We start from the raw sequence: 26935 nt of genomic DNA on the forward strand, positions 1-26935 counted from the left end.
GAGGGGACGACCTACCGACACGGGGCGGCCGCCCTACACGCAGACCCGGCGCCTACTTCGTGCGACCACGACCATCGCTGTTTGTCCAGGGACTCATCGCCGGCAAAAAACGGGGTCTTCTGTGAAAGTACCAGACTACCTCAAATGACTCCAATCCGGTCCCGAACAGGGTGAGTGACCAGGGAGACACCCTTTTGCTGCCCGTTGTGTTACGGAACCCCTGGGGAGGGGATCCAGTTGCTGTTGTCTCAATCCTGGACTCTGGTTGCTCAGGAGGTGATAGACCACCTGAAGGTCGGGACTAGGGAACTGGACCAACCCTTACATTTCCATCAAATGGATGGGAGTGACCTGCAGGGGGCCCTCGTCCATTTGCGCTCCTGCAAGGTGTTGTTGGGGGTGAGGGACCACTGGGAGCAGATCCACTTCACGGTGGTACCTAAGGTCTCTTACCCAGTAGTTCTGGGTAGCAACTGGTTGGCGGGACCCAACCCTAGCATCGACTGGGTACTGAGACTGGTGGTGTTTGGGGCCCCCCAATGCGAAGGACACTACAGGGAGAGCATGCCCAGAGTGAGGGGGGGACACCGCGACGGTTGAGGCGACAAAGCTGCCCCCCGAGTATAGAGACTTTGCGGACATGTTCGAGGGGAAGGACTGTGATTTGCTGCCCCCTCACTGCACAACGGACTGTGCCATCGAACTGACTAAGGACATTAAGCCGTCCAAGGCCTGGGTCTACCCCATGAGCTCCCAAGAGAAGGCTGTTTTGCGGGAGTTCCTCGATAAGAACTTGGCCCGGGGTTTCATACAGTCGTCCAAGGCTGCATTTTCGTTGCCCTGCTTCTTTGTAAAGAAGAAGGGGACCTCGGACCTCAGATTGTGTGTGGACTATAGGGGACTTAATGCTATCACCGAGACTAATGCTTACCCCATTCCTCTCATCCCCGACCTCCCCAGCAACTCCAAGAGGACACAGTGTTCTCTAAACTTGACCTGGCGGAAGTTTATTACCGGGTTCGGATTAAGGAGGGGGACGAGGCAAAGACAGCTTTCTCATGTTGCTATGGGTTGTTCAAATTTATGGTCATGCCATTCGGATTGTCGGGGGCTCCGTCGTGCTTCATGCAACTTATTAATGAGATTTTGCATGACCTACTGTTTAGGGGGGTGATCGTCTATCTTGATGATATTCTCATCCTTTTGTATTATGCCCTGTACCCTATAAATGTTTCCCCATGTCTGTATTCTAGCCTTATGTTTCTATGGACTGAACTCACTGGCTTTCTTAATAAAACTTTTAAACTCGCGACTACGTCTGGAGCGAAGTCCCATATGAAAGAAACGCAACAAAGTACTGCAGTCTGACAATAGGTTGCTGAGACAGGATTTGAACTCAGCTCTTACTGGGCTGCAATATCTCTTGGCATCCTCTGCGTCCAGGAGTGGAGTTTTGGGACAAACATTCTGAGCTCTTCCTGGTATCCACATAGGGTTGCCACCTGGCCAGAAAAAAATGGTGTATGCATTTAACAGAGGTTAAATAAATATAAAATAAACCCTGATGACTGTGGTTAAAGTGAGCATCTCTCAGTGTGACTGACCTTTTTTCTGCTGCCTGACAGATCCGATGTCTCAGAGCAAAGGTGTGGTGGTCCTTGCCTACAGCGGGGGGCTGGATACTTCCTGCATCCTGGTGTGGCTGAAGGAGCAAGGCTATGACGTCATTGCTTACTTGGTAAGCTGAGAAGGTGGGCAAGGTAGGGTGCCCCTAAGGGACAGGTCAGGCCTCCAATTAGGCTGCCTCCAGGTGAAACAGGTACCCTCCCTTCCTCCATTTAGAGTTGCCAACCTCCAGGCAGGGCCTGGTGTTCTCCCAGATTTACAACTGATCTCCAGGTAGGGTTGCCAGGTCCGTCACTGGCGGGAGGTTTTTGGTGCGGAGCCTGAAGAGGGTGGGGTTTGGGGAGGGACTTCAATTGCATAGAGTCCAATTGCCAAAGCAGCCATTTTCTCCAGGGGAACTGATCTCTGTTGGTTGGAGAACAGTTGTAATAGCAGGAGATCTCTAGCCAGTACCTGGAGGTTGGCAACCCTACCTCCAAAGCAGCCCTTTTCTCCAGGAGAACTGATCTCTGTAGTCTGGAGATCAACTGTAATTCTAGGAGATCTGCAGGCCCCACCTGGAAGGTGGCAAGGCTAGTGATTGATCCAAGGCCATCTAAGCTTCATGCCATGGCATGGTAGGGATTTGCTCTCACATAGTCCTGGTCCTTGTTGGAGACCCCCCTACATGTTATGACCCCACACTGCCTCTCCTCTTGCTAAAGGTTCCCAGGAAGACTTTGCATCAGACATGTGACGGGAGTTCTGTGCCTGCCTTCCAGATGCACACAAGCCTAATTTTGAGCGAGACCATGGTATACAGGTAGACACAGTTTCAGCCTCTACTCGCCATGACATTTACACACCCAGAAATATCGCCAGAGAGTCACTACTGCAGGGGTCCCCAACCTTTTTGCAACGGAGCAAATAGCAGCTCCCTCAGACAGCCCAGGGGAGGGGGGGTTGTCAACTAATTACCGGGAAATTCCTGGATATTTTGCTGGTGTACCTAGGAGAAGGTGGGGTTTGGGGAGGGGAGAGCCTTAGCGGGGCTTAATGCCACAGGGTCCACCCTCCAAAGTAGGTATTTTCTCCTGGGGAAATGATCTTTGTCATTTGGAGATCAGTTGTCATTCTGAGAGCTTTCCAGGCCCCACATGGAGGTTGGCAACCCTATGGGGTGGGGTGGGGTGGATGAAGCGGTTTCATGGCAACGGCGATCAGAATTTGGCTCCATGTGTCTTGGAGGCACATAACTCCTATCGCTCATCTGTTACAAATGTCTTCTGGCAGCCACAGGGACTTTGTATTGCAGATTATATATTGCAGATTATATCATGTAGGCTGCCCCACCCAGCAAGGAAGGTTGTGACAGTCAGCTGAGAAATCCCAAAATGAATAAATTAGCCCAGCGCCGGTAGTGAGTGGTGGGATACAGTCAAGCAAGCCATCATTTTAAAAGAGAGTTTGAGAATCTCTGAGCTAATATATTTTTGGATGGAGAATAGTTACATTCCAAACTTCTCATTTCTTCCCTTTGCATATGAAACTATGAACATCCCACTCATTTGCAATGTTGCCCCAGAATACCTGTGGCAATAGTAAGGCCAACGTTCCTGTTTTGTTTGCATTTAGGTGTCCTTCTTTTGTTTTTAAACTTCTCAGGCTAACATTGGACAAGAAGAGAACTTTGAAGAAGCAAGGAAGAAAGCCCTCTCCCTCGGGGCCAAAAAGGTAACAGTCATGTACATTGTGCCCGTGGGCCATGTCCAGTGGGTGCGAAATAGCAGGATTGTTTGCTGTAAAGCTGAGTGGGAGAGTATCGGGTGAAGTGCCCTGGAAATGGCTGGAAATGCTATCCCATATGCATAAGAGTCTGTCCATGTTCTTCTTCAGAATGATCTGAGTGAAAGAGGTACAGCCAAAAACCTGAGAGGGAGGAAAAGGTAACAAACTGTGTTTAGGGGATCCCAAGAGCTTTTAGGGCTGCCAGCCTCCAGGTTGGACCTGAGGATCCCCCAGAATTAAAGCTCATCTCCAGACTACAGAGATCAGCTCCCCTGGAGAAAATGGAGGCTTTGGAGGGCGGGCTCTGTGGCATTATCCCCCACTGAGGTCCCTGCCCTCCCAGCCTCTTCTCAGACCTATTTGCATGCCTAGCAACCAACACTTAAAGGGAAAAAGACTGCCATATAACTGAGAGCAAAGTGCGGGTTCAACCAATAACAGGGGAACCTGCTCCATTCCCACCATCTGACTAATTATTCTCTAATTTATTATTTAATGTCTTCTTCATGCCAGTGAACAATGAGTTACAGAATGTTTCTGGGTGGCCCCTTTAGTCTCTTGCAGTAAAAACAAGGAGGAACCTCATGGCAGAAGCCTTCGTGAACCAGAGCCCACTTCATTAGATGCATGAAGAGTTATGCTTGGTCATACATAGAGGTGCACGTAGGAGAAGGGCAGCCACAGCCGTAGAGCTACTTGGTCTAGGTCTAGGGAGACCTGGGTTTGAATACCACCTCTGGACTTGGTCAACTTGGCCAGTCATCCTCTCTCAGCCCACCCTATCCACAGGACTGTGCTCAAAACTTAATCCCTGTGTGCACAGACCCAGTTTGGATTGGTAAAATGATGTGTAAGCCTCCCCTCCCTCCACACACTCTTTTCTTGACCTGAAATGGGCCAGGGAGCCCCTCCTTCCCTTGTTGGACACACTTACATGTAGCAAACAGTCGGTACAGATAGGTTTCCCCAGCAGGGCAAATGGCAATCACTCTGGGCTACTTCAAGTCAGGGAAAACGGCGTGCGGGGGCGTTTAGGCCCCTCTAGCCCTCTGTGCCATGGCCCCAGTCCAAATTGGGCCCTGCTTGCACCTGGAAATTAAGTTCTGAGCACAGACCTCGCAGAGAATGTCTGCTTGAAAGTCCTTGCGGTGGCCACAAGGGGGCTACGAGGGCTTTGCAATGTGTGAATTGGCTCCAAGATTGCACTCGTCAAAGCTGGCTATTGTGGCATAAACTTTTGTGCACCAGATTGTGCATTCAGAGATGAAAAGGTGAAAGAAGTACATTTTTCCTCTCCCGAAAGCTAGGTCAAACACTCAAACCATGTAAGAGGGAATACAGTGACACACCTACCGCTCTGCAAAGCACAAATCAATACAGCATCCAGTCAAATAAATACTGGATCTAATCACCCCGGGCGTGACCCCTGCTCCTGACTAACAGCCATTGATCTTGCTGTGAACGAGCGTTTAAGATCAATGGTGTAAATAACCCCCTAAAGAGGATCAATTGCTATCTGCAGCGAGCGAGTCATTCCCGTTATCTGGTGTGGCATCTGGTGGTGCCATCTGCATGCCATCTTCTGCCAGTTGCATCTGGCCCTAAAAGTGCCATTCCACTTGAAAATATTAGATTGGGATCACCTGTTGCTGTCTTAAATTTTGCAAGCACAAATCTAGGCAGCCAGGATGAGTTGCAGGTAGACCTCCGGTCAATTTTTTGGTGGGCTGCTTAGTCCTTGCTGGGTGAGATTCTTCTAAGGAATTCTGGGCTAACTGGGCCTTGGTGGGATCCTAAAGATAAAGGTAGTCCCACGTGCAAGCACTGGGTCATTAATGACCCATGGGGTGATGTCACATCTTGACGTTTACTAGGCAGACTATGTTTTACGTGGTGGTTTGCCAGTGCCTTCCCCAGTCATCTACACTTTACCCCCAGCAAGCCGTGTACTCATTTCACCGACTTCGGAAGGATGGAAGGCTGAGTCAACCTTGAGCCAGCTACCTGAACCCGACTTCCGTCGGGATCGAACTCAGGTCGTGAGCAGAGCTTTTGACTACAGTACTGCAGCTGACCACTCTGCATCACGGGGTGAATCCTGCAAGGCTTGTATTTATTTTTATTTTATTTTGATCCCACTCTGTCTCCATAGACACAGTGTTCCCAGACAGTGAAAAGACCCTAATCTGCTTATTTTAATCAAAGGTGCTGCTTTGTGTGCCTTTTGTCCATTCCCTGGCCCCGACGCATGAGTGCACACTTGGAATAATTGAACACAGCTTACTTATGCTGAATCTGTTAAAAGAGATCCTGACTCTGCTCTTTCTTTTGGCCAATTTAAAGCTTGTTGGTTGACCAAGCTGTTCTATCTAACAGAACAAAGCAAAACACGTGAGATGGAGATCAGCTCATCTGTGCTTTATAAAGCTCTCCAGTCTCCACTACACCAGGGTTGCATTCAGACATCATAGCTTGTAAACTGCAGTTTGTTCAAACCCATGCTAGTTTTTTTAAATGACATTAAAATCTAGACCAGTGGTTCCCAACCTTTTTTTGACCAGGGACCACTAGGACTTTTTTGTTCGGTGCAGGGACCCCAAGGTTCAAAATAAAAACTCCGAGAATTTGAAAATAAACTTTAATCACAACTGTGAGTTAAACATTAAACTTAGAATACTAGTCGAATGTATTTTTTATAATAGAGAACTTTTAATTGAAAATATTAATTGATTCTGGGTTTGTAACTTTGTTTCGCGGACCTTAATTTAGTTCTCGCGGACCCCTGGGGGTCCATGGACCCCTGGTTGGGAACCAGTGATCTAGACAGATCAACAAACCAGGATCTGCTGGTTGGCATCAAACCGGGGTTTGTAGCTGACTTGTTAACCATGATTTGTCATAATTGTGGTTTGTGACATCTGGTGAAGGGAGTTTTGACTCTCAAAAGCTTATACCCTAGAAATCTCATTGAATCTTGTGCTTCTACTGCAGACCAATACTGCTACCCACCTGAAACCATGAACCCCAACTTGTGGCTGTTTGGTCACAGAGATCTGGCAAGGGATGGGGGATATTCTCCTTTCTAGAAGATGGGCGGGAGGCAGGAAACTGACAAATGGATGTTGTTATCTGGTAGATAGAGTGGCATGTACTGCAGAGGCCACTGTTTAAACAAACCACAGTTTTATCGTGATGTCTGAATGCAGCATTGATTTGGGGTCCCCAACCTTATTGAGCCTGTGGGCACATTTGGAATTCTGACACGGCGTGGTGGGCACAGCAACAAAATGGCTGCGACAGGATGTTTGCTGCTGCTTGACTTCAGTAACACGGTGTTGATCCTTCTGCTGTGGTGGCGGCTGCTGCCAAAGCAACATTTTAAAAAATCTGCATAGCCAATCAAATTTCCAATAGTCAATCAGAAGCCTTGCTGGGCAAAACTCCACCTGGCCCTGCCCACTTCCTAAAAACAGTTGGCGAGCACCAGAAAAGGTGTCAGCGGGCACCAAGGCACCCACGGGCACCACGTTGGGGACCCCTGGCCTAGATGTTCTTGTGACACAATTTAACTGATTTCTCCATGAGGAGAGCCTTTGCGGAGACACTTTGGCTGCTCCAGTCATTGCTGTGGTGCCCCTACCACAGTGCGTAAAAACCTCCACTTGCTGATTCACGGCTGCTTCTTCCTGGAGTTTCCCCCCCTAATGGAGTACCTGCTGAGCGTGACTTCTGGGTTGCCCTGGACTTTCCCATTTAGGTTGAACCAAAGGAGCATGCTTTGCCTGCAGCCAATTTCTGCCTTCAAAGTTCTTCCTTCAAAATGGTTTTATTTATTTATTTCTTAGATTTATATCCCGCCCTCTATCCTGGCCAACGCCAGACTCCGGGCAGGTAACAACAACAATATATCATAAAATACAATAAAACATTAAGTCTATGCAATATTAACTAAAACAACAATTCTCAGTTTTGCTAAGGTCCGTGTAGGGATGTGGCATGGGCATAGCCCAATTTCGTCAGATATCAGAAGCAGGGTCAGTACTTGGATTAGAGACCACCAAGGAAGACTTTGCAGAGGAAAGCAACAGTAAACCCCCTCTGCTTAATCACTTGCCTTAAAAACCCTATGGGGTTGCCATAAGTCGGCTGTGACTTGATGGCACTTTACACACACACACAAAAGGTCCACACTCCCCCCTTTTATGCCCCCCTTTAGTCAGTTGAGCTGTGCTGTCCATTGAAACTATGACTCAGCTGTGAAGAGGAAAAGGGAGGTTGACCGGGTGGGGTCAGTAAGATTGTCATTGTGTCTGTGCTTCTGTGCTGATTAGGATTGCTAACTCCAGGTTGGGAAATTCCTGGAGATTTGGGGATGGAGCCTGGGGAGGGCTGGTTTGGAGAAGGGACAGAACTCAGCATGGTATAATGCTGTAGAGCTGACGTGCCAAAGCAGCCTTTTTCTCCAGGGGAACTGATCTCTGCAGTCTGGAGATCCGTTATAATTCTGGCAGAACTCCTGTCCCCACCTGGAAGTTGGCAAGACTAGTGCTGGTGTAACAGAGAAATAGGGATAGGGGTCAGGAGTGGGAGGGCAACAACTGCGGGTGCAGAGATGGGCGTGTGTGGGTACCATTACTGCCCACTTCCGAGCTGGCAACGGTAGCTTCTGATAACAGACAATGTTGCACCCAACCTTCTCTCCCACCTTTGTTTTCAGGTTTACATTGAAGATGTTAGGCAAGAGTTTGTGGAAGAATTTATCTGGCCAGCAGTCCAAGCCAATGCCATCTATGAAGATCGGTACCTTCTTGGCACTTCCCTGGCCAGACCCTGCATTGCCCGGAGGCAGATGGAAATAGCTCAGAAGGAAGGAGCCCAGTACGTTTCCCACGGAGCCACAGGCAAGGTTGGACACAACTCCTATGGTTTTCTTTAGGCATTCCAGCAGAGGCTGTGTGCATGCCACGGTTCAGGAGGAGGGCAGGAGAAACTACTCAGGTTGCTGAAAAATAGATTAAAGTCGTTTATGCATGGGTACTTTCACTCATGTTTGTCCCCGGTCTGTCTTGGTTGTTCCTTGGAGGTATGCATGAGTTTTCCATCCATTAGAGATGACCTCGCTGCCAGCCCTCACAAATCCCAGGACTTCCCGTTCCTCTGTTAACTCGATTCTTCCATCTACCCTGAGCTCAGCCCTGGTGAAATCCCCATGCATACGGCAAAGCGCGGGACACGAAAACTTGGGGGAGTTACCTTTCTCTCACAGACAGCACTCCAGCCAATTACAAAGCAGTGTCTCAAGGGGCTTGCATTAAAAGGCTTCCTGCTTCCTGGGCGTTCTTTCTGAGCAGAAGAAAGCATTTTAGAAACAAGGCTTGGGTTCCCCCCCTCCCGTTCCTTTTAGAGAGCTCCGTTTTTTAAAATGCTTTTTTATGCGGCAATTGGGTTTCCGGAGTGGGGGACTTTTCTCTCACAGTAAGCACTACAGCCAATTACAAAGCAGCATTTCAAGGTGTGCGGACTCAAATGCTTCTTGATTTGAGCTTGGAGATTGCTGGTGCATAGATTTCCAACAGGAAAGTGTGGGTCCAGTGAGCAACGAACCTCAGGTAAAACTCCCATGCATAAACGACCTAAGTTTCTAGGCCTTATGACTGCAAAGATCTGTCTGTTAAGTGCAGACTAGGAGCAATGCTTGCTGAAGTCTCGGAAAACCAGGGATGGGAGAATGGCATTTTTTTGTGTGCATGACAGCATAGCTCCTCATGACTACCAAGCCAAAATAAATCATGCAAAACAGCTAATCTTGTGGAATAAATTATTCAAAATTATATGCAGATTGGCAGGCTTTATTTCAGGTGACAGAACTCAGGATGGCTTTTTTGTATGCACACAGAATCTAGACAAGCATTGACATATTAGGTCTTTATTGAACTCTCTCTGTTCTATACCTGCCTGGAGAATTAAACATAACACAGGCCATCCCTGCTCTATTGCATTATTCAGGTAATGGTTGATCCAGCACTACATGAGAACTAGAAGCTTGATTTCTTACTTTAACAAAAATTAAGAAGCTAAGGGTTTGGCATTAAACTGGGAATGCAGTGCCTTTGACATTGAGGGAAGGAAACCAGATGAGAGTCTTCTAGTCCCTTGTGACAGCCATAGTCTGTGTTGAGTTCCAGAAAAGTAGACATATGACATTGTAGGGTGGCCAAACTCCAAATGGGGCCTGGAGACCTCCTGGAATTAAAACTGATCTCCAGACCACAGAGATTGTTTCCCTTGGAGAAAATGGCTATTTTGGAGGGTGGACTCTATGGCATTATACCCTGCTGAGGTCCTTCCCCTCTACAAACCCTGCCCTTCCCCAGGTTCCACCCCCAAGTCTCCAAGAATTTCCCAGCCCAGAGTTGGCAACCCTACACCATGTCATCCTAAGTAAAGCTGAAGTCAATGGGCTTAGAAGAGTCTAACTCTGTTTAGGATGGCCATGTTAGTCTACTGCAGCCAAAGCAATAACATAACTCTTCTAGTCCCTTAAAACTGGTGGCAGAAGCTCTTGTGGGCAGAATCCACCCCCAAGATGCTTGGTGGTTTTTATATGCCGACTTTCTCTACCTTTTAAGGAGAATCAAACCAACTTACAATCTACTTCCTTTCCTCTCCCTACAACAGACACCTTGTGAGGTTCAGAGAGAACTGTCCAAGGTCACCCAGCAGGCTTTTATTTGTAGGAGTGGGGAAACCAAACCAGTTCACCAGATTAGCATCCGCTGCTCATGTGGAGGAGTGGGGAATCAAACCTGGTTCTCCAGATTAGAGTCCACCGTTCTTAACCACTGTACCACGCTGAGATCTGGTGAGATCAGGCTGGCCTGGGCCATCCATGTCAAGGAGGTCATCTGGTGTGGTGGTGGAAAGTGCCTTCAAGTCGCAGCCGACTTATGGTGACCCCTTTGGGGGTTTTCATGGCAAGAGACTAACAGAGGTGGTTTGCCAGTGCCTTCCTCTGCACAGCAACCCTGGACTTCCTTGGTGGTCTCCCATCCAAGTACTAACCAGGGCCAACTCTGCCTAGCTTCTGAGATCTGATGAGACCGGGCTGGCCGGGGCCATCCAGGTCAGGGCCAAAGGGAAACAACACACTATTTAAAAATCACAAAAGCTCCATTACATTCAGAGTTTTCTACTGTCAGCATTTTGGGGCTGGGGGAGGGAAGTAGCCTCTGTCTCCAGGACATAGTTCAAGAAAACTTGATGTCGTGGTTGACATATCCGCATGATCTGTGTTCCAACTCTGTTAAAAATTAGTTAAGCTGTTTTCGGGCAAAGGAGAGAGTCCACTCACTGTCCTGTTTATGTGACTGAAAATGGTTTTAGCTGACTGCTTTTTATGAGGTGCAGCTCCAGATGGCCTAGGAAGGCCTAGGCTGGGAAATCCATGATCTGACTGGCGTTTGTGTGTGTGTTTTAATTTCAGATTATAGTTGCCCAGGGCTCCTGTTCAGATCAGGCTTTTGTGGGGCAATGGTGTTTAAGCAGGGACAGACTCAGATGTCAATAGGCTTGCCAATTCCACCTTGGGAAAGTGTTGGAGATTCAGGAGAAGAACTTGGAGAAGGAAGGGAGCTCAGCAGGAAGGTAATGCAATAGAATCTACCCTCCAAAACAGCCATTTTCTCCAAGGAATGGATCTCTGAAGTCTAGAGATCAGTTGTAATTCTGGGAGATCGCCAGACCCCACCATCAACCTCTAGGTGGCGCCTGGAGATCTCCCAGATTTACAGCTGATCTCTAGGCTACTTGATTTATTTAAAACATTTATTCCACTTCTGGAGAAAATGGCTGCTTTGGAAGGTTGGCTACATGGCATTATAACCTATCAAGGTCCCCCCCTCCCTAAACTCCACTTTCCCAGGGTCCACCCTCAAATCTCCAGGTATTTCCTGTCCTTCTTGCAAGCAACGCAAGGAAGCACATGAGGTTCTTTCACCTCCACTTTATTCTTGCAACAACCCTATGAGGTAGGTTAGACTGAGGCTATAACTGGCCCAAGATCACCAAGGGAGCTTTGTGGGAAGTGGGGATTTGAACCCAGTTATGCCCAGTCTTAGTCTGATACTTTGAGGAAAGAAGAGTGACCTCCTCCCCCCCATTACCTTTTTGATCCTGGCTTTAACATAATTGGCAGAGGCAAGCTAGGCTGAACTTCCAGGGGCATCTCCCTTTTCTTTGTAAATGGTTTTGGGGATAGAGTACCAATCTCAAGGCAGAGCCTGGAGTTCTCCCAGAAACACAACTGACCTCTAGACTGCAGAGATCAGTTCCCCTGGAGGAAATGGCAGCTTCAGAGGGTGGACTCTATGGTATACCATAAAGTCTAGGAAGATGGATGTTCTAGAGTGATATCACATCCCTGCTGAGCTCCCTCCCCTTCTCTAACTCTGCCCTCCCTAGGCCCCACCCAAAATCTTCAGGAATTTCCCAAGCCAGAGTTGGCAACCCTACAAAGGCTTACGGAAGCATCCCATGGGCCGTTGGGTCTCCACTGGGTACCTGAGGCATAGATGCAGGTCCTCAGTCACAATGACCAAACGTCCCCTCTTCCAATCTATATTAATTGATGATTTTTATCAACCATGTTGTGCTTTTTGCTATTGGCTGTACAGATTTGTTTTTAGCGGGTACGTACTCAAGGGTGTTTTAGAAATGGGGAAAACAGGAGAGTGGAGGAACAGCAGGGGCTGCGTGCTCTGGCAAGTGATGGCCACTTCTTCGCCTTCTTTCCAGGAGTTTACAATAAGTGGTTATTTATTAGTTAGAGTACATCTCTAGGAGGGCAGAGGGGAAGCAGCGTCTGCAGTTGCCTGGGTGGGCTGGCCTTGGAGGATCTGGCACAAAGATGAAACATCAGGGGCAGAGTCTCCTTACATGCCTCTGGGGATGATTTAAGTGCCTGATCGTGGGTTCATTTTCACCCTTTGTTTATTGGGGGGCAGTAATGCTTAACACAGAAATCTGCATTAACGCCCAGTGGCCTTAGGAAGTGGAATCACAACTGGGATCGGGGGCATCTGGTATCTGGCAAAGGCCCCTTCTGCTGAAAGACAGCTCCTCTGCTAGCAGAACGGATCCACAGGATCCATCCCAAAGTCTCCCCCCCTTGTTGCCCTCCAACTGGTATTCAGAGAGATGCTACTTTATGGCTGTTGCAAAGTTTATTTTGTCCTCCAGAATGTTGCAGGCTAAGCATTTTTCCACTAGAGGGGGCCAGAATCCCATATTTTAAAACCCATCACTGCCTACGAGTTTGCTGACTCAGGATTTTGTTGCCGGAGTATCCTGTGGGGACTGAGAGGGACCACAGAATAGGCACTAAGAGTTTCAGAAGTGCAAATGCTGTGTAATGTAAATAGGAAAAGGTCCCAGGAAAATGGTGGTGGGAATGACTGCTGCGTCCTTGTGAGTCGGTCTATGACCGTGCCTTATAAGTAAGGTATTGGGGGTCTTCATTTTCTTTTTGTGCTAGTGCGACAGATTCCCCAGAAAACTGCCAGTATGCTGTAGGAAATAAATGATGTAATTGGAGGCTCCTGCAGACCTCAAAGCACTTAACCAAAGAAGAGGCCTGCCTACTGCCTCTCTGCAGGAATGTTGCCTTCCTTCCAAATCAGTCACTGCTGGGTACAGACTAATCTCGCCCTGTCATTGCATCTGGTGTGATTTGAACATTTTGTCATTTCTGCTGCAGCAGAATGACTTGTCCTCCAAGGAGGTTGTCCGTTACATCTCTGTACGAGCTAAGTCACTGTTTAGGGCTTGTTTAGGAAGAGACTTTCCCAGATTTGCAACCTGTGTATAGAGTTGGGGTGGATTCTCTGCAGGTGGCTAGTTCTTAGCGTTATACTCTTTACAAGTAAAACTCTTTTTGGTAAATGTATGAACATTATGTCTGATTTTTAAAGCAGAAAGCTGTATGCCTTGGCTATCAGACAAGTGGAAAAGGGAAGTTAAGCAGGTGGCATTCTGCTGTTCCTCCAGCCAGTCCCTGATTATGAAATTCTGTAATGGAGAAACTTTAAAATAAATTGTTCCACTAGCCTGTCTCAGGGAGAAGAGCAATTATTTCTTCTGACTTCTCTGTCGTGTGAATTTGAATCCCTGAAAGCTATTTTATTATCATAAGCAATAAACCAGATTTCAATAGGGAGAAGTGTAAGGTACTTCACCTAGGCAGAAACAACATAAGGCACAGGTACAGGATGGGAGAGAGTTGGCTTGACAACAGTACATGTGAAAGAGATCTGGGAGTCTTAGCGGACCACAAACTGAACATGAGTGTGATATGGTGGCTAAGAAGGCCAATGCAATTCTGGGCTGCATCAATAGGAGTATTGTGTCTTGATCAAGGGAAGTAATACTACCACTGTATTCTGCATTGGTCAGACCTCACTTGGAATACTGTGTCCAGTTTTGGGCTCCACAATTTAAGAAGGATGTTGACAAGTTGGAGCGTGTCCAGAGGAGGGCGACCAGAATGGTCAAAGGTCTGGAATCCATGCCCTATGAGGAGAGACTTAGGGAGTTGGGTTTGTTATTTTGGAGAAGAGAAGGTTGAGGGGGGACATGATAGCCATGTTTAAATATTTGAAGGGATGTCATGTTGATGAGGGATCTAGCTTGTTCTCTGTTGCTCCAGAGACTAGAACACGGAGTAATGGATTTAAACTAAGAGAAAAGCGATTCCACCTAAACATTAGGAAGAACTTTCTGAAGGTGAGGGCTGTTCGACGGTGGAATGCGCTGCCTCGGAGGGTGGTGGAGTCCCTGTCTTTGGAGGTCTTTAAGCAAAGGCTAGATGGCCATGTCGGGAGTGCTTTGATTGTGGGATCCTGCATGGCAGGGGAGGGCTGGGGTCACTGGGGATGTGTGGGGAGGTAGTTGTTAATTTTCTGCATTGAGCAGGGGGTTAAACTAGATGACCCTGGTGGTCCCTTCCAACTCTGTGATTCTATGATTTGCAAATCCACTTCATGGTTTCTGATTCTGATTTTACAGCCACTCCCAAACCTTGTCTTGCCAGTTCTGTAATGGAGATTTCTAATGTTGCCTTAAGCTTATTTGACCATAGTTTGCTGTAGTGTCACAAACACCATCAGGCCCTGGCTGGCAACAGACCTCTCCTTCCTCCTGTGAGAGTCAAAATTCAGGCAAAGGTCTCTTTTCAACTCCCTCGTCCTTATCATGAACAGCAGCAGTGGCTTTGGCAGAGTCAGGAAGAAGAAGAGTTGGTATGTATATACCGACTTTCTCTACCACTTAAGGAAGAATCAAACCGGCTTACAATCACCTTCCCTTCCCCTCCCCACAACAGACACCCTGTGAGGCAGGTGGGGCTGAGAGAGTTCGGAGAGAACTGTGACTGGCCCAAGGTCACCCAGCTGGCTTCATGTGGAGGAGTGGGGAATCAAACGCAGTTCTACAGATTAGAGTCCGCCGCTTTTAACCACTACACCACACTGGCTCTCTAGTGAGGCCTACCCTTGCTATCTACCAAAATTAAATCTTACAAGGCACAGGAGCTTTTGGAAAGTGGCATATCTGGGCCTGACTATACATGTTTCCTGGATCCATACCCAGGTCCCATCAGCAGATTGCTGTGAGACTTCCAAGCTTGACCATTAATTCCCAGGCTTGCGGGGGAACAATGCAGATAAGGGCCATGGGGGCATATGGGGGACACAGGGCTTAAGCCTTTTCTTTTTCTTACACTGTTTTCCCAACATGAAGGTGCCCAAAGGAGCCGCTGTTGCCCCACTGGGAGAACTTATGGGTATTGATAGGGAAATATTGGCTCTCAGAAGCGTGGTGTAGTGGTTAAGAGCAGTGGTTTGGAGTGGTGGACTCTCATCTGGAGAACCGGGTTTGATTCCCCACTCCTCCACATGAGTGGCGGAGGCTAACCTGGTGAACTGGATTTGTTTCCCCACTCCTGCACATGAAGCCAGCTGGGTGATCTTGGGCTAGTCACAGCTCTCTTAAAGCTCTCTCAGCCCCACCTACCTCACAAGGTGACTGTAGTGGGGAGGGGAAGGGAAGGTGATCGTAAGCCGGTTTGATTCTTCTTTAAGTAGTAGAGAAAGTCGGCATATAAAAACCAACTCCTCCTCCTCCTCCTCCTCCTCCTCCTCCTCCTCCTCCTCCTCCTCCTCCTCCTCTTCTTCTTCTTCTTCTTCTTCTTCTTCTTCTTCTTCTTCTTCTTCTTCTTCTTCATCTTCTTCATCTTCTTCTTCTTCTTCTTCTTCTTCTTCTTCGGGTCGAGAGCCCTCTTTTTGCCTGCCAAGGGTCTTGATCCAAATCAGGTCCCCTCATGGCTGGGAATTGTCCCAACATGGACCTGCCAGGACCTGGGTATGGACTCTGGAACTATGTCACATGTGGTTAAGCAGGGAGCTGCACTATCAGCTAGCATTGCTACCAAGCTATGGCTTTTAAAAAAAACCGAACTTCAGCTCTGCACATGGAGAATCCCAATTTGGCCCTGAGAAAGACAAAAAGAAACTCCAGTGGCACCTTAAAGACTAACTACATTTATTTCAATATGAGCTTTCCTGAATCACACAGCCCACTTCTTCAGATAGATATGTGAAGGGAAAACCAGAGCGGGAAATTTTATGGGGTGGGGGGTGGGGGGAAAGCGTCAAGGCTTGGTGCGAATTACCCCACCACGAGTGAGTCTTCTTTCAAGTGTCAATTTCCATGTAAGGGGAAAAGAGAAGCGTTGATGCAGAACTGTTGGCATGAGCCTCCAAGAAAACAGACTTCTGCAACTTACATACATTTGCACGCCTTTTCATTTACATGACGTGTATTTTTATGATTTTGTATATATTTATCCTGATTTTGCTATGTGCGGTACATAGATATTTGCAGTCCCAATTCATGGAAATTATATTTGTCCTCTTTTCGGGCTTCTGAGAGATCGGCAAAAATTGCCCATACACCAGTCAAGCAAATCTTTATAGAGACATGCTCTAAAAAAGAAAATAAGGGCCGCTCTTGTCACAGGCTTTGACATATTAGAGCACATGAACTATGGAATTAGTGTTGTACATATGCAGAAATATTCAATGTAAAACCAAGCTACACATATGAACTACAAACTATACAGCAGAGGCTTAAATTTCCTTTAAAAAGGAAAGAGAGCCTGGATACTCTTTGCCAGAGGCTTGTGTTTCTGAATTACTGTGTCAAAGGTTTCAGTGTCAGTGCAGATTTGCTAGCAGCATTTTCTGCCTTTTTCTATGACCTTTCCCAGCCTTTTCAATGGCTAGAGAACAAAGCCTTTGCAGCACCTCCTACATTTTTTAGGCTACAGAACAGAGTGTTCACTTCCTGCCTTTCCAATGACTTCAAGTGCTGAAATGCTCTCCATTCCAAGGATATTCTATGCTGACTAAGATGTAATGAAGTAATGTAAACAATATATTGTATTTTAATATTTAAACATGAAAACATGATGCTAGAAATTAATGAATAGGTTCAATCTCAACATATTTTTCTGGAGATGAGAATAACGTTAAAATTGAAAATATAGAGATAACAAGACTCAAAACTGACTGTTTAAGGTTTAGCAAAATAGCCTGGTGGAAGAGGAAGTCCTTATTTGGTTATCTAAAGAGAAGCCACTGAGCATGTGCAGAACAACTGTCTCCTGCTCGAGCTCTAGTTTCAAGCTCATTGAAGGTGATTGAAACAGTATAAATACAGGCAGGAAGAGGACAAAAACTTCAGACCTCTAAGGGAGGCTCAGAAGATGGTATTGGTATGTATGGCTTTACAAATATATTATTCTAGAATGTGAATTAGATACTTTGAACTAAATCAGACTTCTTTAACTGTTCTATTTTAAGTGTTGGATTTTATAACTGAATAGTATGTAGAACTTGCTTGCTTTACTGTATACATTGTTACTGAATTTTAAGACTTTGTAATACTTGCATATACACACATATATACACAATTACATTGCAGCACATCAATAAAAAGACTTACTTTTTTAAGTGAGTAAAGTAGTTGAGTCCTGCTTAGTAGGTGACTAACTGAATAAGATAACATACTACTTCTCAGGAAGGGGTCGATTCTAAGAGCATAGTCACTCAAAAGGCACTGACCCGCTGAAGTTGAAGTCTCCAGCTAACCCCACATTTGTCTGCTACTCCCTTTTCTCTGAATATCTAATTTCTATCTCATTCTTCCTCCCGGGAGCTCAGGGCAACCTATAGGGTTGTCTTCTCCTCACAGAAGTCCTGTGAGGTAGATTGGGCTGTGTGAGAGAGCAACTGGCTCAAAGTCATCCAGTTTGCTTTGTAGCTGAATAAGAATTTGAACCCAGATCTGCCTTGTCCTAGCACAGCATTCGAAACACCACAATCCACTGGGTTCCAATGAAGTTGCAGCATACACAACTGCACACGGCCCTGATTATAAAGGGAGGTGTGGTTGTGATAGAGGGTTGCTCTAGCTTCCCAATGGGGAGCGCTCCCCCAAGCCAGACTGAATCCCTAAACCACCAGTTGATTTTCCTTACCATAATATGTGTGGACTACAGACACACTTGGTTGAAAGTTGTGTACCTTGCAATGCAGTCAATTTCACATCTTGTGCTAATGTTGCCCACCTGTTTCCAGATCCACTTCTCAGGACCTGATCACATTTTTTTGAAGGGGGGGGCAAAAGTACAAATTGATGCCTCCCATATATTAGATACATATTTTTTCTTTAGAGAATCTGCTGCTGCAACTCTCTGCGTGCTGCCTGGGGCAGGCCCCCCCTTGGCCCCCCAAGACCCACCCTGCCCCTTCTTCCCTCTTCACATTATGGGGTCAGCAGCACAAAGCCATGTGACGGTCGTTCTATTTAGGCCTTTGCTGTGTTGTTTTGATCTCTTTTTGACATGCCGCTTTTATCGAACTTCGGTGGGTTTAAATGTACGCAAGATTGAATAAATGCATACAATATGCATCAGTTATAATGCGTGCTGAATTACTAATGCACAAGGGAAAATTCAGTGTGAGGAAATAGAGAACAGCTGAAAATAAGAAGTTTGAGAAATGAAATCAAAATGGAGATGTTCAGATCAAAACAGCAGGGAAGGGAAATCTGATTGAAATGTTCCCTAATTCTGAGTCCTCATGCTCTGTCTTTTCTAGGCTAAGGCAGCCCTCCAAGGGAATCTCATTTTAGGGCCCTCTAAAATTTTGAACAAATGGAGTTGACTTAGAAACATGTCAGACCAATGATTGCATCATTGCTGCTACTCAGAATAGTAGCCACTCACCAAGATCTCAGGCTGCAGTACCAAACGCACTTAGCTGGAAGTTGAACGCTTCCACTGAACTCTTAATTCCAAGGAAACGTGCCTAGGATTGGGTCTGAGAACTGCAACATATGGACTGGCTGAAGCACAGCATTAGATGCCCCCTTCAGAGGTTGTAAAATAGTTGTCTGCCTCTCTCTGCCTCTCTCTCTCTCTAGCCCCCATGCACTATGAGGAATGAACTCCACTCCATCACCATAACCCCCTCCCCAAATTAAGCTTTGCTTGCGGGGAAATGGTATAAAAGTAGCAAAGACCAGTAACCTGACCCTGAAGAACACACTAGCCTCTGGCTGAAGCTCTAACTTCTTAAATGTACAGCACATACCATCTGCCCCACGGCTTGAGAGCAGATGGGGTTCTTTGGGGCCTGTAAGAGACATTAAAGCTTTGGTAGATGTTTTCTCTTGAGTGTTTTGTAATAGTACCAGGAGGATTCTGGTACCAACAGCAAACTAGGCCAGTAGGGACCAGATCTGGAGAGGGGGCAAGGTATCTCACCCCCTCCCCCAAACCTCTTCAGCTAGGTCCAGTTTCATAGACTAAAAATGTTTCTCACCAGCAAGGCAGATTAGGGTTACCAATCTCCAGGTACTAGCTGGAGATCTCCTGCTATTACAACTGATCTCCAGCCAATAGAGATCAGTTTACTTGGAGAAAATGCCCGCTTTGGCAATTGGACTCTATGGCATTGAAGACCCTCCCCTGCCCAAACCCCTCCCTCCTCAGGCTCCGCCCCAAAAACCTCCTGCCGGTGGCAAAGAGGGACCTGGCAACCCTAAGGCAGATGCAGGAGAACCAAGTCAGAATGCAGGAGGGCACTGTAGGGTTGCCAACTCCAGGTTGCGAAATTCCTGAAGATTTGGGGGTGGTGGAGCCTGGGAAGGGTGGGGTTTGGGAAGGGGAGGAACCTCAGCAGGGTATAATTCTATAGAGTCCACCCTTAAATGCAGCCATTTTCTCAAGGAGATCAGCTGTAATTGTAGGAGATCTCCAGGCCTCACCCGGTGGTTGGCAACCCTAGGACACCATCTCTCGGTAGTTTGAGATGACAGAAACTTCCAAAACTGACAAACAAGTCAACCAGAACTCCAGCAGACCAGATTTCTCTTGCTCCTGCCCTGTCCAGAAATTTCATCCTCCTAACAGGTGGGCCAGATTCTGGGAAAGCAACTGTAGACTTATCCTCTCATTAGCTTCCATAAAATGGTTTGGTGGAAGGCCAAGCTACTTGGGACTGTTGGCAGAGTGATTAACAACAGGTAAGGTGTACAACCTGATTAATGTGTCCATCATATATGCGAGTTCCAGGCTGTGTAAAGCTTTACAGGTGGTAACTTGAATGGTACCCAGAAGCATTGTGGTGTCTTAAAATTGGAGTCACATGCTCACACCTCCAAACTCTAGGCAGTGCATGAGTGGATATGCTGTATCCAGTATAGTCTCCAAGGGTAGTCCCACATAGAGTGCATTGCAGCAGTCTAGTCTTAAAGACACGTGAATCAGTGTGGCCAGATCAGCAGAGTATGAGTGCCAAACTAGACGTTACAGTAACCATGAGTCCTACCTGTTGCTGCCAATGCCATTTCAGCCATTTAAAAATGGTGTGAGGGCCGGATCCTAATCAGACCCATGGTGCAGCAGAAACAGGAGAGCTTGTCTTCCTCCCATGTGCTGTTCAGCACTTGAAAAGGTGTGAGGGGACAAGATCCTATGTTCCTACCGCACCTTGGGTGGCCCTTGGGCCATTTTTAATGACTATGTTTCTCTCTAAAATGGCATCAGCAGCTAGAGGTAGGACCCATGGCTGCTGTAATGTTTGGTTTGGCCCTGAGGGCAGACAGTTTCTGTGGAAAATAATACTGAAACCAAATCATTCTTACAATTGAATTTACCTGATCTTCAAATAACAAAGTAGGATCAAATAAAATCCCTAAACCTTGGCATATGTGCCGTTTAATTCTGCTTTATGCAAAGTGAGCAGATCTTTCAGATCTTCTGCATTCCCAGTGGGCATCTTCTCCATCTTGTGTGGATTCAAAATCCAGTGGTGTACTCTGTCCTAAGCAGAAGAGATCCCATAGGCTCAAAATAGACACATTTCCCTTATCAAACCACAAACAGATCACCACAGTGACTAAACCAGGCTGAAAGGGGTCGAGGGCAGATGAGTTATTCTGGAGGCCATTTGGTGTTTTGATTCCCTGGATCTCCTTTATTGATGGCTGATTTTTGTGGCCACCCTGCTGCTTCTACCTTGTTACTGTTCTTGATCTTTTAGAATTTTTTTTAAAAAATCTCCGGTTTACAATTGTATAATGTTTTAATTTCATGCAGCAAGCCAGCTTGTGTGTGATCTGCATGACAGAAAGGCAGGGTATATGTTTTTAGAGATCGGGAGAAGGTGTTGAATCTTTAGGAACAAGCAGTGTAGCAGTTCACACTAAACACATAATTTAAAGGGTATTTCCCCAAAACCCCTCTCACCCCAATAAAAAGCAAAATACGGACAGTGCTTGATCAGAGAGGGAGACGGAGAGACCAGAAATACTCAGACTGTTCTCTTCGCCGTCACACATTTACAGTGTGCAAGAGTAAGAATTCCTTTCTACATTCAGACACGCACCCCTCTCATGTTTTGCTGTAGTATTTCTTCTGGGCATGCCTCCTGACTGAAGAAAGTGTCAACTCATGCATAGACACAACAACAAGCATCCTCTATTTCTGCTGCATCTTTCTAGAAGAAGCAATTGAATAATCTAGTCACAGCTGATGCTGAGGCATGGTGGAATTACCTCCCCCCCCCCTTTGCAGTTCTAATGGAGGGGGACTGAAGGGCTACTTGGCAGAGGAGGGTGAGAGGAAGAAGAAGAGTTGGTTTTTATATGCCGACTTTCTCTCCCACTTAAGGAAGAATCAAACCAGCTTACAATCACCTTCCCTTCCCCTCCCCACAACAGACACCCTGTGATGTAGGTGGGGTTGAAAGAATGTGACTAGCCCAAGGTCACCCAGCTGGCTTCATGTGCCGGAGTGGGGAAACCAACCCGGTTCACCGGATTGACATCCGCCACTCATGTGGAGGAGTGGGGAATCAAACCTGGTTCTCCAGATTAGAGACCACCGTGCCAAACCACCTTTCTTAACCACTGTACCACACTGTTGGTAGAATATGCCATAAGGGATGGAAAAGGGGTGCACAGGCCTTCCAGTGCTCCCCCCACAAAGAGGGAGAGGGGAGGATATTAGTGCTGCAACCAAACATTAGCAGACTCTCCCAAATGATGCCTGCAATGCCCATTCGTGACACCAGCCCTGTTGCTTTCAACCACACAGGGGAGGGGCAGCGGCTCAGTGGTAGAGCCTCTGCTTGGCATGCAGAAGGTCCCAGGTTCAATCCCTGGCATCTCCAGTTAAAGGGACTAGGCAGGTAGATGATGTGAAAGACCCCTGCCTGAGACCCTGGAGAGCCGCTGCCGGACTGCGTAGACAATACTGACTTTGATGGACCAAGGGTCTGATTCAGTAGAAGGCAGCTTCATGTGTTCATGGGTTCAGCCATATCTTTGTTACCATAAAGACTACAATCTTAACAAACAAAAGAAAGTAGAAATATTTGGCTTCATTTGCTTCAGCAGCTATCGCACTCAGTGCTTTTTAGCTTCCGCTCCATGCCAGTCGACAGCGCCCCTGTATTTCATTTTTATTTTTTGGCCTCCATAGGGTCTAGATCTTTTAAAAGAACAGTGAATGCTGACAGTCCCAGGGAGGTGAATTCTGTGCTCCCAATACCACATGCGGTGCCTCTTTCTTGGCTAATTCAGAGTTCTGGGCAATGTATTCACCTGGTAGTGTCAGGCAGATCTCTCTCCCCCCCCCCCCCCGCCCTGGCTTTTTAGCCTGCAGGCTGAATGATACAGCTGCAGGATGGCTTTGTGCCCAGTGTTTGCCTTTGCAATAATGGTAAGCAGATGGGCAAGGAATTAACGTGTGCAGGGAGGAGGCTAATTAGAGAAAGATACTGTCGAGTGTATCTCGTGCGTGTTGATGTCATTGGGCACCCCCTCCCACCCATTTACTATAGTTCTCATTAAAACACAGATTGTTCCCCTAGATTTACCTCTCACTTTGATGGGAATGATGCAAGGAGACCCTTGGCTTCTGATAATCCTCTTTCTTTTCCAAAAGCTGTGTGCATTTTGTTCCCCCCAGAAACAACAGAAAAATATGACATTTGTAGATGTCTAAATCCATTAATTCCCCTCTGAAATTCTGGGCGCAACATCCCATGAATCTCGGCTTTGGTTTTGGGAGGTTAAGATCCTCGGCCTTAAGGCCTCACCGATGTGCTTGGAAGTGTGTGGGCGTGATGAGTGAAATTTCAGAAAATGGCTGAATGAACATTTCCATTTGCTCCTGTGCTGCGAGCAGCTTTCCCCCCACTTCTGCGCCACTAGCCGAATCTAGCTAAATATGCTGTGCAAATGTCAGCTTGTCTGACTCGGTGGCCACCCTATACAAACTTGAAATGTTCTGTGTTTAATCTGAAAAGCACAAAATGACCTGTAAAAATGTGTGTGTGTGTGTTTTACAAAGAAGGCTGCCGGGAAAACAGTCTGTAGGCTTTGATGGATGCTGTCGGGGTTTGAACAGATATTCCATTAATAAGTTTTGTTTCCTCCCTGCATCCTTTCCCCCTCTTTTCAGCAATTATGTTGAGGACTAGAGGCTTTAAAGTAGGAGAAAGAAATCAGAGAGGGGCTGAGACTTTGCCACCGGAAGTCCCAGGTTCAATCCCTGGCACCTCCAATGAAAATGATCTCGCAGAACAGGCTTTGGCAAAGGCCTTTCTGTGCATGAGACTCTGGAGAGCTGCTGCCAGTCAGAAGAGACAGTGGCCGTTTATGCACGGGTACTTTCACACATGCTCGCCCCTGGTCTGAATTTGTTGTTCCTTGGAGTTATGCATGAGTTTTCCATCCATTAGGGATGACCTCGTTGGCAACCCTCACAGTGTCTGGGTCTACCCATTCCTCTGTTATCCTGACTCTCCCCTCTCCCCTGAGCAAAGCTCGGGTGAAATCCCCATGCAGAAGGCAAAGTGTGGGACACAGAAGCCTAGTTTCGCTCATAGCCAATTACAAAGCAGCATGTAAAGAGGCGGGATTTAAATGCTTCCTGCTTCCTCGGAGCTCTCAGAGCAGAAAAAAGGCTTTTTAAAACCGAGGCTTGGATTTCAACCCCCCCCCCTCCTTTCACATTGCTCTGTTTTTTGTTCTTAAAATGATTTTTTATGGATTAATTGGTTTGGGGGGGGGTTCTCTCACAGTAAGCACTAGAAGTAAGCCAATTTCAAAGCAGCATTCAAAGGGGCGGGGACTTGATTTGAGCTTGGAGACTGCTGGTGCATAGACTCCCAACAGGAAAGTGTGGGTCCAGCCAGCAACGAAGCTCAGGTAAACTCCCATGCGTAAATGACCATTATTCTTCAGTTCCAGTGCTAAAAGAGAGCCTGTATGCAAATGAGTATTTAGGCATAATTTGATTATAACTTTCGGCATATCTTAGAGACAATATTGAGCTAGACGGACAAAGGGCCTAAATTCGCATAACGTGGTTTTGTACGTTCATACTGAAATGGCCAGATATATAGGCATATGTATCGGAAGGTCCGTGTCTCAGTGCCAAGGCACTGGCTTTGCATTTGGGCGGCTCCACTTTCAGTTAAGGGATGCAGTTAAGGGATCTTAGATATCAGATGTTGGAAATGACCCTTCTCTGCCTGAGATCTTGAAGAGCCACTGTAGCCCAAACATGAAGCAGCTGTATACTGAATCAGGCCCTTGATCCATCAAAGTCAGTATTGTCTACTGATACTGGCAGTGGCTCTGCAGGGTCTCAGGTGAAGGTCTTTCACATCACCTAGTGCCTGGGCCTTTTAACTGGAGATGCCAGGGATCAAACCTGGGACTTTCTGCCTGCAAAGTAGAGGTTCTTCCACTGAGCCTCAGCCCCTCCCTGCAGAGCAGACGATTCTGAGCCAGGTGGGCCTAGGGTCTGACTCTTGATCGAAGGCATCCTTGTGTGTTCCTATTCAATGGGGGTTCTTGTGAGATGCTGAACTGAATCTCTCTCACCAATGGAGCTCTGAATCAACTGCCAGTCCAAACACGGTACAGATACAAAATGGCTAGCATCCAGAGTGCCAAAATGTGAGAGTTTGTTATTTGGGGCATTTGATTGGGCTTTTTATTCCAAGTTCTTTCCCTCTACTTTCAGGGTAATGACCAGATTCGATTTGAGCTCACCTATTATGCCCTTTGCCCTCTGATCAAGGTAAGGAATTATATGGGCTGCATTCTTATCCCCCTTCATTTATTTATTTTTTTCTAAGTGCCATTTCTCGTTCTAGGAATGTTAGTTGGTTAATCCAAATGAACGAATGGCTAAACTGACAGATTAAATCTGCACCCATTTCCATGGGCATCGAAACACTTCAGAAGAGGTCTTTTATGCATGGCTGTTTCACTCGCCATGTGCCTATTTGACGCGTTCCCTCCCATGTGTGAGAGGAATTGGAAATCCTCTTCTAGGATGACCATCCATGCTGTTCTATAGGTAATTCTGACACAAGGATAACTTTTAAGATCAGACACCTTTAATGTCGTGTTTTCGGTGGATTTGAAAAGTTCTTTTTGTAAAGGCCCTTCTCTAGCATCAAATAGTAGCGAGGTTCAATCCTTCTTGTGGCAGAGGTTGCTGAATCTCCTTTTGCCTCGAGGTAGTGAGTCCAGACTGGAGACTTCGAGGGTTCGATACCGAGGGGGAAAGACCGAGGGAAATACAGGCAGGAGGACGAGTAGATGGCTTCATTTTGTTTGCTTAGCCCCATGTTCTGCTCCTCCAGAACTTAACTGGTAGTGGTGGAAAATGCTGCCTAATTGTAGCCAACTTACAGTGACCCCATTGGGTTTCAAGACAAGAGACAAAGAGAGGTGGTTTGCCATCGCTTGCCTCTGCATGGCAACCCTGAACTTCCTTGGTGGTCTGGTCTCTCATCTAAGTACTGACTAGGGCTGACACTGCTTAGTTTCCAAGATCTGATGAAATCTGACTAGCCTGAGCCATCCAGGTCAGAACAGAACTAGCCAGTTCAAGCTAAGAGCTGGGGAGGGGACCACGCTTGACCTGTCTGCCCACCCAGCGTACTAACCGTGCCTTCAACACCAGTGGGGGTGTAACATCGGTCAGATCCAGCATGCGCAGACTCTGTGCATGGGGTTATTGGTTTGATTTGGTTTGTATCCTGCCCTTCCTTCAAGAAGCTCATGGAAACATACATATGTCTTTCTGTTCCCCTCCTCCCATTTCATCCTTACAACAACCCTGAGAGGAAAGTTAGGCTGAGAAGGAGAGCGGCTGACTGAGCATGTCCGAGCAGGGATTTGACCCCTAGAATCATAGAGTTGGAAGGGACCACCAGAGTAATCTAGTCCAAACCCCTGCACAATGCAGGAAATTCACAACTACCTCCCTCCCCACACCCCCAGTGACCCCCTACTCCACGCCCTCCTCTCATGATCTGCCTAAGGTCATAGAATCAGCATTGCTGACAGATGACCATCTAGCCTCTGCTTAAAAACCTCCAGGGAAGGAGAGATTACCACCTCCTGAGGAAGCCTGTTCCACTGAGGAACCGCTCGAACTGGCAGGAAATTCTTTCCAATGTCTAAAAGACTCTTTTGATTTAATTTCAACCTACTCTTTCTGGTCCGACCTTCTGGGGCAACAGAAAACAACTCGGCGCCCTCCTCTGTATGACAGCCCTTCAAGTACTTGAAGATGGTTATCATGTCCCCTCTCAATTTTCTCCTCTTCAGGCTAAACATACCCAGCTCCTTCAACCTTTCCTCATAGGGCTTGGTCTCCAGACCCCTCACCATCTTTGTTGCCCTCCTCTGGACACATTCCAGCTTGTCTACATCCTTCTTAAATTCCAGTGCCCAAAACTGAACACAGTACTCTAGGTGAGGTCTAACCTGGTCTCTCCAATCGTGGTAGAAATCCTAGATTAAATGTAGACCTTTAGTTATGTAGATGGAGTCTAGACATGTTGGATTTGGTGCCATCCAGATGTTAGGCAGCTGTGTGGCCAGCCTG

General features: G+C 46.9%; 1 protein-coding gene across 1 annotated transcript in view; it reads left to right on the top strand.

The window, feature by feature from the left end:
* Window positions 1-1619: 1619 nt before the first annotated feature.
* Window positions 1620-26935, top strand: part of ASS1 (argininosuccinate synthase 1) — a 123913-nt gene continuing 98597 nt past the window's right edge. Inside the window, exons 1-4 of the mRNA XM_056860508.1 lie at window positions 1620-1738; window positions 3271-3339; window positions 8111-8299; window positions 25055-25111. Of these exons, the coding sequence (XP_056716486.1) occupies window positions 1631-1738; window positions 3271-3339; window positions 8111-8299; window positions 25055-25111 (423 nt within the window). The 5' untranslated portion in view covers window positions 1620-1630. The remainder of the gene's footprint in view (window positions 1739-3270; window positions 3340-8110; window positions 8300-25054; window positions 25112-26935) is intronic.

This window comes from Euleptes europaea, chromosome 14 (assembly GCF_029931775.1).
Source record: "Euleptes europaea isolate rEulEur1 chromosome 14, rEulEur1.hap1, whole genome shotgun sequence".
Taxonomy (NCBI): Eukaryota; Metazoa; Chordata; class Lepidosauria; order Squamata; family Sphaerodactylidae; genus Euleptes; species Euleptes europaea.